A 15391-nucleotide genomic window follows, 5' to 3' on the forward strand; every position below is an offset into this window, starting at 1 on the left:
AACATAAGCAGATTTTTTGAGGGTACTGCCCAGAACCGATCCTGGCCTTCTGGGGGCCCTAAGCAACTTTGTGAGGGGACCCTGTCGTCGTGTTCATAAAAAAATAAAAGTACATTACTGTGACACTCATCAGAATACTTCCTAATTATAACATTGACACATGTTTTCTGAAAAGCCCTTAATCTGTTACATTAATAATTAGAAAACAAGGTCTACTGCCAAATATATTATTTTTTTAAGAGATGTAGATTATCAGGGAAATTTAAAATTATGAATAAAATAAAACCAAAATAGCTGTCAGATAAACTATAACAAATAACTCTAAAAAACTAAGGCATGATCAGACTCCACAGATAAACACACCAAAATACATCAATCATTCTCTAAATATGCAAACATTAGACCTTATGTGCATTGTTTCAAAATGCTAACAGGAGTCACACAACTGAAAGATTTTGATTATTAATGTGTACAAGCATTTCTAACAAAACACACTGGACTAAAACTGAATTTAGGGATTTGGACTGCAGTGTTTGTTATAAATCCATTGCATGGTTATTCAAGACTAAATAGGAATTTTGTGTTTTTAATCTTTTTACTTCACCTTCATGGTGCTTGTCTTCTCTGCTCCAGGCGGATAGCTTTAATATTCGAATTAAGACGCATGTTGATATGCGTGTCAACCGCATGCAGAGCGCCATAGATGGACTGACAACTGTAATTAAAGGCGGAGTCCACGATGTTTGAAAAACGCTTTGGAAAAGGAGACGGACCGACTACCAAAACACACTGTTAGCCAATCAGCAGTATGTAGCGTGTATTCTAACCGACATCCTTGCCGTGTTGCGTATGTGTGGGGCGGGTCTATCAACAGAAGGTCCAGATTCTATTGGGGTAGGGGCGTGTTTGTTTAGGTGATTTCAAATATCAACATTGGCTTTCAAACATCGTGGACTCCGCCTTTAAAGTATCGTGAGATCAGACTGCTTGTTATAATTTTGAATGGCTCCCTCGGCACAATGATGTCACTCGCCAGCTGGTCTGTGCAGCGCTGCATGAAGTTAAGAACAAGGGGGCCCCCTAGTGGTGCGGCAGCTCACGTAGCCTGCGTATAGGGGGGATTGGCTCTGGTATTGCCACTTTAAGAACAAATAAGCATAGATCTATATACATATCTGATTTTTGAAATGTTTGGGTTCACTTTAAGACATAACTAACTGGTTTTATTAGGATACGTGCACTCCGTGCTTTTTGAAACACGCATTTCACGCAATGCATGCACTTAATCTTTGTACAGCACGTCGTGAATGTGTTAGCATTTAGCCTAGCCCCATTAATTCCTATGGCTCCAAACAAAAGTTTTATTTTGTGCCACCATACTTATGGGCGTTTCACACGGTACACGTGTTTAGTTATTTTTCAATAGGAGACATGCAAAAAGTGGAAAACAGAGGTGGTTACAGAGGTTAAGTTGGTCCACACGTCTTGCTCGTGCATCCAAAATCCTGTCCCTTTTACAGACACGACTCTTCATGGCAGACGCTGTTGAAGATTAACATATTTCCCCTAAATGCCTCAAACCGCTTCCACTATACAAGAAAAGCTGTAGCCGCGCCGGGACTCCAACACTTGCCGCGTACCGCGTGAAACGGCCTTTACTCGTGTAACTACTCATGTAACAGTCTTTAAATAGGGAAAACATGTAAATGTTTGATGGCTTATAAATTCATCCCTGTTTGGATCCTAAGGAATAAATGGGGCTAGGCTAAATGCTAACACATTCACAACACACTGTACAAAGATTAAGTGCACACATTGAAAAAAGATCATCTAAATTGAGGTAAGAACATAATAAAATATTGAAAAACTGTGGTGTTTTCCTTTAACATTAGTAAATGCACAATGAAATAGCATGAACAATTAATTGTACTGACATTAACTAACATTACTAAAGATTAAAAAATGATGAAAAACTATATTGCTCATTGTTATTAATACTAACATATTGTAAAGTGTTACCAATGTTATGTCTATCATTTAAATGCAACATCGAAATATTAATAAAATGCTATTTTTCCATTTAAAAAGTGCACATGAATGGCATGATATAAATGTACACTCTTTAAGTTTATTTAAATAATAATGTTAACAAGTGTTTTGATTGCTTTTAAGCTAGTTTATAGCTTAACAAAAGGTTTATAGGGCAAAATCCAAATGTCACATCTTTCAAACAGACTCATACAAACACTAAGCAGTGCCAGGAGTGTACCAAAGCCATTAACAAGAAACGTGTTGTGTTTAATTTTGCATGGCAATAAATGGCAGGACGGCACACAGATGCAGAGACAGACGTCGGCGGACAGAATCTACTTTATGTCTGGAAGTCTCAATTGATTCAATAAGACAGCAAAGACATTAAATGGAGACTTACTCCATTACTTCTTAGATGTTTCTCCTAAATTAAAGGCTTTAGTAATCACATCTCCTGTAAAGTTTCAGAAAAGACGTTAAAATCAAGACCCAATGACTCCACAAAGCTTGAATGTTAATTTCAACTGTTTTAATATTAAAGATGAATGAGGCAAATTGGTTAGTTAGGCAGTTTTCATGTAAACTAGTTGTAAAGGACTTTTAATGCTTATTTTAACCCTTGATGGCTTTGCATTTATGCATTTTGCATTTTATCCAAAGCGACTTGCATTGCAAGGTAAACATTTTTATCAGTATGTGTGTTCCTTGGGTTCGAATCCATGACCTTTTGCACTGCTAATGCAATGCTCTACCATATGAACATTTCTCGTCAAATTCCTTCAAGGCCAAATTGTCTATGCAATTCACATTATTTGCATAGCTTACAAGTATTGTTTTTGTTTCAATTTGATTTTACTTTTTTGAATTTCAAATGATCAAAGACAAATCTGACCCTTACTATAAGTGAAAACCCATTAAGTCTCGTGAGCCATGAAAGTGACATTGATAAATATTATTGCTGGGATCTAGTTTATTTAAACCAAACCCCCAGTACAAGTCAACATTCTGCACGCTGTAAACAAGCACGACACGATACGCAAACTTTGACTTCTATTTACTGTATCATAATACCAAAACATTCACCTAAAGGCTTGCTAACACACACAATAATTTGCCTGGCATCTATCCACGCCCATAAAGGCATACACAACAGTTATGTGTAGTGTGTCATTGACCCATCATAATCTGGGCGTTTGAGCTTCTATATATAGACATGTATGTATGTCTTTGGGCAAGTCGGTCTCCTCCTGGCAAAAAGCTAAGAAAAATGTCACAAGAGGTATAAAAAGAATCGAGGACATGACCACAAATATGCCCTGAAAGCTTTGAATAATCCAGCGTGCTATTTGCTGACTGATCTTATGCACAAAACATCTGATGGATTACACACAGTCTTGCTTAAAATAATCTGAAACTGTGCGTGTTTTGCTGAGTTTAAACTTTTTTAGGATTTGCCTGTTTGTGTACACTACAAAAAGAAGAAAGAAACTGATTTCTTATTAAGTTAAAGGACTAGCAGTTATTACATAATCTTAGTTAAATAATGTCTGTCTTACCTTAGGACCAGCAAGCCCAGGTAGACCAGGTAGCCCAGGTTCACCCTGCAGGTAAAACAAATACCTTCAATTACAAAAATAAATAGTCAACAGAATAACGTTGAATTGGTAACAAAATGAGCAAAAAATAATTTAAATCTCCAATGTACATTTTATCATTAACCATCATTTATATTTATTCAAATAACTTCATTTTAAATGTACAGTAAAACAGATTTCTTACAATAGGTCCAGGTTTTCCGGGAGGTCCTATTTCCCCCTGCTCTCCTGCGATTCCCTGAATGCAGGAAAGTTTGGTTAACCTTTACTAAACTGTTGAATAAGTTAAATAAGGTATATTTTGGTTACACTTAACAATAATGTTTTATTTGTTAACATTAGTAAATGCATTAGTTAACATGAACTAAAAATGAACAAATTTATTAAAGGTGTGTTATATATATATATTTACCTTGATTTCATGCATTCCATAGTCACCTAAATTCAACTTGGAAAATCCAGAGCCCTAAAGTTGATTGTAAGGAAATATTTCAATTATTGTGAAAAGGAAATTAGGGTAAACAGGACAATAAAGTTTACAAAACATTTCTTGTGTAAACTGTCTACAACCAGGGGTTTTTAATCTTTATTGTTGGCCTTTATTTAGATCCTGCATCACACAAGTACAGTAAAAGGGATCGCACACCGGCCGCGCAGCTCAGCGCCGCGCCGTTCTAAAAAAAAATCGAACACATTGTTTTCTATGAGTATATGCACACCGGCGCCGCCAGGTGGCGCCTGTCCGCGCCGCCCAGCTGTGACTCAGGAAGTTGCTCAAATCCCTCGCGCCACACAGCGCCACTCATATAGTTTAACATTAAATAACATCATATTTGTCCCAAATCATTAACGATTAACATTGGCTGCTAACATATATTTTGCATTTTGAAGTAGATGCTATCTGATGAAGCTCGCCCTATTTAATGTGCACTTCCGGTTTACAATACTTCCAAGTTGTCCTAGACGCGACTCGACGTGGCGCTGCACGGCGCTGAGCTGCACGGCCGGTGTGCGATCCCCTTAAGTGTCTGCAAATGCCTGTTTGGGGCATGAAATAAGCAAGCCTTACAGCTGCCTTATTATGCAGAGTTCACCTTTGCATCCAAGTAATATTGTAGTTCATTTCATAATAATAATAATAATAATTTGTTACATTTACATAGCTTTTTTGCAGCACTCGCAACAACGCTTTACATATGAAAGGGGAAATCTTCTCAACCACCACCAATGTGCAGCATCCACATGATGCGACGGCAGCCATATTGCACCAGAACACCCACAACAGTATAGTATGGTGTCCCAATCACTATACTGGGGTGTTAGGACCCACACAGACCACAGGCTGAGCACTAACACCTCTACCAGCAGCAACCTAGTTTTCCTACGAGGTCTCCAATCCAAGTACTGACCAGGCTCAACCCTACTCAGCTTCAGTGGGCAACCAGTCTTGGGCGACAGGGTGATATGGCTGCATTTTTTTTTACGTAATGAAGTCCATGTTTTAGTGCATTTCACATTCTCTCTCTCTCTCTCTTTTTACTGTATAAGTCTAAGTTAGTAAAATAAATGAGAACTAAAGTTTTGCTCATGAAAATCTGATTTTATTAAGACTTACTGTGGGCTCTGATGGACCCATTGGCCCCGGTGGACCTGGTGGCCCCATTTCTCCCTGAAAAAAAGATTAAAACAAAGTAAGCATTATGCAAATCACCACTATTAAAGGAATAGTCTACTCATTTTCAATATTAAAATATGTTATTACCTTAACTAAGAATTGTTGATACATCCCTCTATCATCTGTGTGCGTGCACGTAAGCGCTGGAGCGCGCTGCGACGCTTCGATAGCATTTAGCTTAGCCCCATTCATTCAATGGTACCATTTAGAGATAAAGTTAGAAGTGACCAAACACATCAACGTTTTTCCTATTTAAGACGAGTAGTTATACGAGCAAGTTTGGTGGTACAAAATAAAACGTAGCGCTTTTCTAAGCGGATTTAAAAGAGGAACTATATTGTATGGCGTAATAGCACTTTTGGGAGTACTTCGACTCGCCTGAAAAGTCCGCTCCCCTTCTCACTCTCATAATGGGAGAGGGAGGGTGTTACTGCGCCGAGTCGAAGTACTCCCAAAAGTGCCACCACGCCACAAAATATAGCTCCCCTCCTAAATCCGCCCAGAAAAGCGCTTAAATAGGAAAAACGTTGATGTGTTTGGTCACTTCAAACTTTATCTCTAAATGGTACCATTGAATGAATGGGGCTAAGCTAAATGCTATCGAAGCGTCGCAGCGCGCTCCAGCGCTTACGTGCACGCACACAGATGATAGAGGGATGTATCAACAATTCTTAGTTTAGGTAATAACATATTTTAATATTGAAAATGAATAGACTATTCCTTTAATGGGAAACAACCTTTACTGTGCATTCACACCAGATGCGGAAGAGGCGACAAAACACGTTATTCGCGCGTAGTTGGACGCTTGGACATTTTGTATTTATTTGCTTCATTCGCATGTGAAATTCTAGTCATTCAAGACATTCACGTATAAATTTGTTTGATGGGAGGGGGTTATATAGCTAAAATTGAGTAAACTTACCAGATTGTTTGACCTGCTCACTCACTTTTTTCCAAACAAGATCCTTTTAATTCCTGTAAAAGTACAAAGATGTCTCGTGTAGCGATGATGATTGTCCTTCATTGTTGTTCTGTTTTTCTGCCTCTGCTCGCTTCTGTCAGAATCCTGCCAGATCCTTGTTTGTATTTAGATCTAGTTTAGCATGGCAGGGTTCTTGACAATACATATGTTTTATGTGGGAGATGCGTGGTTTTAGTATTGGTTTATTCTGACCACGCATTTCCCGGGTCTCGTCACTTTTTCCCTGATCCCTTACTTGTGATTATTTCCAGGTGTTTGTAATTTACTTTCTCCCTATTTAAGAGTACTTGTGTTTGTTGTCCAGTGCGGGTTTGTCATTGTTACTCTGTTTGTCAAAGTGTTACCAGTAAGTTTTACATTGAATATCTTGTGTTCCAGTTAATGTTTAGTGTTTTGTTTAAATTATAGTGTTTAGTGTTGTCTTGTTAGATTATTGTTTGCCCTGTTCTGTTTGCCCCCTCGTGGGTTTTGTTTTTCTGTTTTTACCTAGTTTTGTCAATAAAGTCTAGTGTTGTCTATTCACGTCCCCGCTTGGGTTCTTCTGCATCCCGAATCCTGACAGCTTCCTGTAATCACGTCACTGCTAGAGCAAGCTCCTGATTGGTTAATGCGGCCGAAAATCCGCCAAAGTTCAGATTTTTCAACTCGCGGCAAAGCTCATTTTGAGCGGCATTGACTTAACATGATCTTTGCATTGACTTAACATGTAAACCACTCTCGCTTGCCACTTCTTCTGCGTCTGGTGTGAACGCTACATTAGGTTTGCACTAAGCACATTTATGACTTTGCATTCATATTATATTTCTAACTATATGTGTTTCCAAAGCAACTTCATGCTGTGTGTAATGCCATGTCTTTCAGTTTAAGCTACACTACTGGGTTATTTTCGAACCCTATGCTGGTTTGTTTTAACCCATTGTTGTGTCAAATATTAGCATTTTTTGGGTTAATTTAATTAACCCAGCTGCTGGGTTAGTTTTTTTTTTTTTAATAACCCAGCATTTATTAAAGTATACATGGGTTTCAGTAAAGCATTTACATACCTTTTCATAAATTAACCTACTTAAATAGTAAAAGTTAACATTCCAATCATTTTTGACATGTGGAACTTACTCTGGCTCCATCCAGCCCCCTTTCCCCCTTTTGTCCTGGTTCTCCGGCTTCACCCTATAGTTGAAAGAGGAAGAATGAGTAGTAATGATTTTGGAAAATTTAAAACTCTGAGGACATCAGATTACGTACTTGATGTTTAACTTACTTTTTGTCCATCTTGACCAGGCTGTCCAGATGCCCCCTTCTCCCCTGGCTTACCCTGGTAAACATTTAGAAATCCATCCAAACCTTAGATGAAATCTTAAAGGGATACTCCACTTTAAAAAAAAATGCTCATTTTCCAGCTCCACTAAGTTAAAAATTTCATTTTTACCGTTTTGGAATCCATTCAGCTGATCTCCGGGTCTGGCGGTATCACTTTTAGCATAGCTTAGCATAATCCATTGAAACTGATTAGACCATTAGCATCACGCTCAAAAATAACCAGAGTTTCCTTGCTATTAATATTAATATCATTGCGCCGCCTGCAGCCATGTTACGGCAGCAAAGTCATTGATTGGCCCAGACCCGGAGATCGGCTGAATGGTAAGAATCAAATGTTTAACTCTAGGGGAGCTGGAAAATGAGCATATTTTCAAAAAAAGTGGAGTGTCCCTTTAAATGTTAACACAATTCTGTTGTACTTACAGGTTTACCGTCAGGACCAGGTGGTCCTTCTCTGCCTTTCTCTCCTCTGAATCCCTGAATTAAAATAGAAAAGGGTTTTAAATTTAAAATGTTTAAAAAGTAAAGCAAATGCTCATTTAGCAAAGTTATGCAGCCTATGCAGAAAATCAAGTAAAATTGCAGTTAGCATTGCATTAAGAGAAAAATGTCATGTACATAGGACATCGCTGTCAAAAAGATCAGCGTTAGCAGGTATCTGGGAACATGACTAAAATGCTAAATTAGGCAGTAGATGGCGCTGTTACTTGGTATGGGGGGTGTTCACACCAAAGCTTTTATGCCGGCGGCCGGCGTATGTTTTCAATTGTTTCCAAAGGAAGTCCAGCGTTTTCTAAAAAAGCTAGCAGCTGTTTTTTTGACGGTGTCGATGTTTTTCCGTGGTCAGCGCTGAGTGCCGAGAGTTGAAAAATATTCAACTTTGGGTGAAAAGCTCCGCTCGTGTATGTCAGTTCTCACACAGCTGTCCAATCACAGTGGAGGAGGGGCGGGACAAATATCCCAACAACCAACCGGCGCATCGTACAACGATTGATAAACAAAGCAAAAGTATCATAGCAACCAAATTGCTTAGCTCAAATAGAGTGTTTTCAGCTGCGTAAAAAAGTTTTGGTGTGCACGCCCCCTAAGGGAACACTACTGTGCACCTTTGCGCATACGCATTCTTCTACGTAGCGATAAATACAAACAATCAAGATGGATGATGAGGTTAGTTTATACAAGTGACCCTGGACTATAAAGTAGCATAATTTTGTAAATTTTGAAGCGTTAATAAACTCAGTATCATAAGTAGCACGAACACAGTCCTGTAGGCTGCCATTGTTGCCATTCGTGCATGCCTATAGACTAGGGCTGGGTATCGATTCAGATGTTCCAGGTCGATTCAATTTCGATTCACAAGGTATCAAATCGATTCGATTTCGATTCTCGATTCAATTTTTGTATTTCCGGTTCTCGGGTCGTTTTTTATACTCGATTCAACTCAATAAATATAGATTTAATACAAATACTATATTAATAATAAAAAATAACAGTGAACATAAGTTTACAAGTGGGTAATTAATAAAAATAAATTAAAGCCACAACACTATCGTTGTCGTCTTGCATGCGAAATCTAAAATGCTTCCATACCTCTTACTTTTTATGTGAAGGTGGCATCAACATCAATGAAGCACCTAAACCACCATTTTAAGCACTGAATGACAGGCTCCTTGGTAACATCGCGCAAGGCAAAAAAGAGGGTGAAATCTAGTGAAGAAGACTAATAATTCCATTAACGTTAATCTTACGTTCAATGTTTGCAGAAAAAAAATCGATTCTGCTCTTTGAGAATCGATTCTGAATCGACCATGTTTAAAAAAGCGATTAATCAAAAAATCGATTTTTTTGCCCAGCCCTACTATAGACTGAATTAACACATATGCATGATGTCACCACTATCACAGGTTCACATTTTTCGGAGTTCACATAGAGACGACAAAACATGCACTTTGAAACCTACAAAAGTTTGCTTTTTTAGGACCCCAAAACACTTTTGTTATGTAAACGAACATAAAAACTTTCCCTGTTTCGGTTGAAAATTTTCTTATAAATGGCTCCTTAGCTAGAAGTATAGTTCCATTGTTAGGCATACGCGAGGGTATACGCACATTTCGTCATCAGAAGAGTATGTGCGCACTGTACACGCACCACCGGATTATCGTTACCACGCATACTTTTTTAAGTACAGGAGATACATGCGCGGTGCACATATGTTGAACGTCTGTGTACATGTACGAGTCAAATAAACTTTGCTTCGCAAGGCTGTGCGTTTGATCATGCGCATACGTTCACGTACACGTTAAAAAACCAACTTCACTCCGGCCTTTAGTCTGACTCTCACCATAGGTCCTGGTAATCCGGGCAAGCCTGGTTTACCACCAGGACAATCACATCCATCTACAGAGAGAGAGCGATCCAAAGGACACTGAAGATAAAACACATCATGCATCAAAACACCAGATCCAGACAACAATCTCCACCAAAATAAACGAAATTGATAAAAACAGAAATGAAAGGCAACTCACCCTGTCATCATCCTGTGATAAACAAAGAAAGAAACATCATCGTAAAAAGGGTGACAATTAATACCATATCTAATATTAAGCAAGGCATTTGATCAACATCCTTGATGAACGAGGGGCAACATTCCTATCAACAAATGATGATTTTGATTTTATTTGGGACAGGATTAGGGTTATGATATCTCCTATATGAATGTTGTCCCAAGATGTCCAACTTGGCTGAATCACATTTTTCGAGTCAAAGTCTCACCACAGAAAATATTTCACATGCTGTCTCCCGTTCACTTTGCATTGGGTCACAGTAAACTCTCAACTTCTGGAGGACAATCTGAAAAAGACAGCACAAAATTCAACTCTTCCTCCTCTACTGTAAATGTATTTCGCTTGTTGGTCATTTGAATTATTGCAGGTTATTACTCACAGGGACTGTTGTCTCTATATTGACTTTCTTGGCCACCTGAGTCTTCCCATTAATATAGATGGGCACCACCGTATCCAGCAGCTGTTCCTCTACATACGCGCCGTCGATGAAGCACGTGATGCGTCTGGGTCTTACCAGGAACTTCAGCTGATGCCAATTTGTGTCAAAGAGCCTCTGTGGAGACGTAGATCATATTGTATATAGACGTGCAAGGACATATGTGACCCTGCCTGTAAAAACCCAGTTGAAGTCATTTTTTCTACATAAAATCATAATTTCAAGAACATTCTGGTAAAATATAACCTTGATATCTTTAAAGGTGCCATAGAATGGAACGGTTAATTGACTAATAACTTATGATGATGATTACGATTAATTGCCTGTTGTAGGGCTTTGACGGGTCATGACGATAAATTGTCTGTTTTGTTTCTTTGACATTTAGCTCTCATACATTGTTTTTGTTTGTTCATTAAATAATTTTCACACATTGTTGTGATTATTTAAATTAAATATTTTGCAAGGTTTACATGGCAGTAAATATTAATACACATAACACATATTTAAAAGTAATCTGATACGGTTTCGTTTATACAGGCGCTGCAGCTCCCCCTTGTGTTTTTTAAAGAGATGTGCAATCATTGCGGTGATCTGAAATCATCACGATAAGGTCAAACAATCGCAATGAGACGATTATTTAATCATTGTGACAGCCCTACTCCTCAATCTCTAAATTTCGTACAATGTTGTTATGTTACAATGCTAAAAACAAAGTTGTTAGCGCTACATGCTAATTAATGCTATATACTAGCATTTAGGCTGAAGTTCTACTATTCTACAGTTACATTTGCAGGTTCATACTAAAAAACAAAACCCACAAACTTACCATTCAAACACAGAGCTACTGAAGGAGCTGCTCTGTGAAACAGCCAATCAGAGCAGAGCTCGACATTATTATTCATGACCCTTTAAATAAGGTAATAATAGACCATTTCATTCTAAAGGAAAATCCTATGTTTGTAAATGGACATGTAAAACCGTCTCTGGATAATTTTTGCACTATGTATCAGAGAACAATGTAACATATTATGTTAATGCATTCTTTGGCACCTTTAATATTGACGGGGCAAAGCCTGGATTTCACAGACGGGGTCACATATATGGATAAGACAAATTGGGCTAGTACAGCTGATGTTTTTCTTTAAAGGCGGAGTCCACGATGTTTGAAAGCCAATGTTGATATTTGAAATCACCTAAACAAACCCGCCCCTACCCCAATAGAATCTGGACCTTCTGTTGATAGACCCGCCCCACACATACGCAACCCGGCAAGGATGTCGGTTAGTAGACAAGCTCCTTACTGCTGATTGGCTATAAGTGTGTTTTGGTAGTCGGCCCGTCTCCTTTTCCAAAGCGTTTTTCAAACATCGTGGACTCCGCCTTTAAGATAAATTTAGAAAAATTTGATTTTATGAACCTTTATTCCTCGGTCATTAAATACAGCAGTCTGCTCTTTGTTTAGGGTGCTGGTGCAGGTAAAGGTGACTGATTTGTCCGCTCCATTCACAGTCACAGCCATCTGTTTGACTCCGTCCTGAGACAACACCCTCACGAGATCAAACTTCAGCCGGTGAGCTGGGCTCTTCAAGCGCAATGTGGCTACAAACACATAGGCCGGTGGGAGGCCTTTTGGAAATATCTTTCTGTAGAGAACAAAAGTTAAAGTTTTGCACAAAGTCACCATACGCTTAACCTACCACAGCAATTCATCTGACTCTTAGTTGACACCATACTGTCTTTGTCCATGTTTAAGTGCTATAATAGGGTTTGGGCGTCGTGACGTCATTACTTGGCATGGCGGCCATGTTGATTGCCTCCTTTACGGAGACTACTGCTCTCTTTTTATAGATGTACTCCCTCTCAGTCGTGTGTCTTCATTTGATTAATTTGGCTTTTTTTTTCAACCATGGTAAACCAATGCTGTATTAATAATAAAGTAAAACTTTACATTAAAAATGACAGATAAGGACAACAGTTCATTATGTTTTATTCTATGCAGGAAGCCAAACATTAACCTCAACCCCTCAGTAATGTGTATACATGACATATAAATGACGTTTATACGACAGTGAAGTATAACATCTGAATATTAATTTATATAGTTTAAGTCAACATTGAACATTGAAAATAAGGGAAATTTCCCAGTACATTTCAACATTAATCTTGATGCTATACTATATTATGTTAGCTGTGCTAGTTATGTTAGCACCATTAGCTACGTTAGGCAATATGTGACCTGCCAGTGAAAACGTCTGTTTTGTGGTGACTTTAAAAGTGTTTAAATAAATAAGTCAAAATCATTATGCTGTACTTAGGTGCAGAAATCACCTGGTGTCGTATGTGATGTCCATACGTGTGCTGAGCATTGACGCTTTCTCTGATATCAGAGAACCCTGAACCGTCTGTGACATCGGCTCAATATTCATCAGATTCATCAGATCAAAACCCCTCTGATCATTCACCGTCCCAGAGATTCGACTCGAACACACCGACTCTGATCAAGACAAAATCCACAGATACAACATGACATCAAATCATTTTGACAATTTTCTTAAAGGAATAGTCTACTCATTTTCAATATTAAAATATGTTATTACCTTAACTAAGAATTGTTGATACATCCCTCTATCATCTGTGTGCGTGCACGTAAGCGCTGGAGTGCGCTGCGACGCTTCGATAGCATTTAGCTTAGCCCCATTCATTCAATGCTACCATTTAGAGATAAAGTTAGAAGTGACCAAACACATCAACGTTTTTCCTATTTAAGACGAGTAGTTATACGAGCAAGTTTGGTGGTACAAAATAAAACGTAGCGCTTTTCTAAGCGGATTTAAAAGAGGAACTATATTTTATGGCGTAATAGCACTTTTGGGAGTACTTCGACTTGCCTGAAAAGTCCGCTCCCCTTCTCATTCTTATAATGGGAGAGGGAGGGTGTTACTGCGCCGAGTCGAAGTACTCCCAAAAGTGCTATTATGCCATAAAATGTAGCTCCTCTTTTAAATTTTAGCGTGATGCTAATGGTCTAATCAGATTCAATGGATTATGCTAAGCTATGCTAAAAGTGTTAGCGCCAGACTAGAGATGCGCGGTTGGCGGTTACAGCCGCGGACTCCGCGGATAACCGCGGATCGGGCGGATGACGTGACGAAAAATAATATTTTAATTAAATTCGGGCGGGTGGCGGATCGACTGCTTGTTATTAGCTTTGTTCTTCAAAGCATACGACCTTAAAGGTGAGCATTATGTCTATCAAGGTGGCAGGCTCAGAAGTTCGCGAAGAGAACTGAAATGAGACGGTCTAGCCTTCAGAGGACCCATAATTTGGGTCACCTGTTGCACGCGCCCCCAGTAGCGCCCATCGCGCCTGTCAGCAATAAACAGCGGAGACATTTCTGACTTATTAAAATAAATATGTAATCAGAAAAATATGAATTTATTTTAGAAAATATGACACATTGATGTAGATTAAACTATTCAACAACAGTATATCAAATAATCAACCTTAGAAATATACGCAACATAAACCGAATAATATTAACACAAAACATAACTTATAATACTAAAACAATGACAAGAAAAAGTTTTCTAAATACACTTTTATTTAATAAAGGTTTTAATTGTTTGGGATAGCCTCGGCATGTTAAGGATCCATTCGTTCTATCATTAACAGCGCAGAGAAATGAGGACGCATTTTGACACAGCTCTTAACAACGCCGGCGAAGGAGGTACGTGGCAAACTAAAAAAAAATGAGAATTAAAAACAAAGGAAATAAAAGGTCAGAAAAGGGTTGCCTGGAAAAAGTTTTACAAAGTGGTAAATCAGGAGGATGACACTAGTGCAGACTATGTAATTTGTGCGTTTAATTTAGGCTATTTATTTATTTTTGTCCCATGTCATGTGCGCCGATCGGAGACTGGTCTTTATGATTTAAAAAGAAAGCATTCAAGTGAACAGTACTAAACGAACTTGAAGCAAAAATAAATTTCAGCAAATGCAAACTTCAATCAAACATAGTAAGAGGTGAAGTATAGCTTTAGCCTACAGAAATGCTTATTGCATTAATTTTTAAATGTGTGCGAGGTCCGTGCACGTCCTTCGCTAGCTAAACGAGCATTAAATATTAATGACGTTGAGTTTATTGTTTTTATTAATTTATATTCACAAAACTTATCAACAAAACATTGATTAAAATTAAGAGACAAATTATCTGAAACGAAATTCATTTTAAAGTAGAAAACAAAACTTAAATTAAACTGGAAAATAATGTCTGAGCCATTACAATTCTCCCTTCATATTGGCCTTTACAACGCCCTATATGGCGTTTAAAATTACAGTCTATCTTTCGTAATAAGCTAACTAAAATTAAACAAAACATAAACACATTACAACAATATTCAAACCCAACAATACTCAAACATAAATATAAAACAGACATTATGATACATGTTAAAACAAGCCGATATAGCATTTATAATAGCTGGTTGGTAGATGTTTACTATTTTTGTCAAAACCTCCGTTGCAAACCTCCATTTACCTGAATAAAATAATTTTTACTTTGAAAATGATGCGCTGTCACGTTAACACCAGCTGTTTGTTTACATAAGACTCCATCTACATTTACACTCAGCGCAACGTCTGATTTCTTAAACTAAAACAGGGTCTGCAGCGTTGACGAACGAATCCGTTTATGAGGGTCGAAAACGGTGATGTAGATGAAAGGCGTAAACGTAGCAAAAGTAACGCATTTTAAAGGATAAACGCATTAATGTAAACATAGCCTGAGTTCA

At 38.1% G+C, this 15391-nt stretch overlaps 1 protein-coding gene across 1 annotated transcript in view; it reads right to left on the reverse strand.

Annotated features, from left to right (window-relative positions):
* LOC129441667 (uncharacterized) overlaps positions 1 to 15391 on the reverse strand; it is a 58667-nt gene that overhangs the window by 33122 nt on the left and 10154 nt on the right. Inside the window, exons 4-16 of the mRNA XM_055201337.2 lie at positions 12929 to 13094; positions 12018 to 12243; positions 10544 to 10717; positions 10373 to 10450; positions 10126 to 10137; positions 9942 to 10025; positions 8024 to 8077; positions 7542 to 7595; positions 7397 to 7450; positions 5242 to 5295; positions 4039 to 4092; positions 3811 to 3864; positions 3588 to 3632 (exon numbers count right to left, since the gene is read on the reverse strand). Of these exons, the coding sequence (XP_055057312.2) occupies positions 3588 to 3632; positions 3811 to 3864; positions 4039 to 4092; positions 5242 to 5295; positions 7397 to 7450; positions 7542 to 7595; positions 8024 to 8077; positions 9942 to 10025; positions 10126 to 10137; positions 10373 to 10450; positions 10544 to 10717; positions 12018 to 12243; positions 12929 to 13094 (1109 nt within the window). The remainder of the gene's footprint in view (positions 1 to 3587; positions 3633 to 3810; positions 3865 to 4038; positions 4093 to 5241; positions 5296 to 7396; positions 7451 to 7541; positions 7596 to 8023; positions 8078 to 9941; positions 10026 to 10125; positions 10138 to 10372; positions 10451 to 10543; positions 10718 to 12017; positions 12244 to 12928; positions 13095 to 15391) is intronic.

Source organism: Misgurnus anguillicaudatus, chromosome 2 (assembly GCF_027580225.2).
Source record: "Misgurnus anguillicaudatus chromosome 2, ASM2758022v2, whole genome shotgun sequence".
NCBI lineage: Eukaryota > Metazoa > Chordata > Actinopteri > Cypriniformes > Cobitidae > Misgurnus > Misgurnus anguillicaudatus.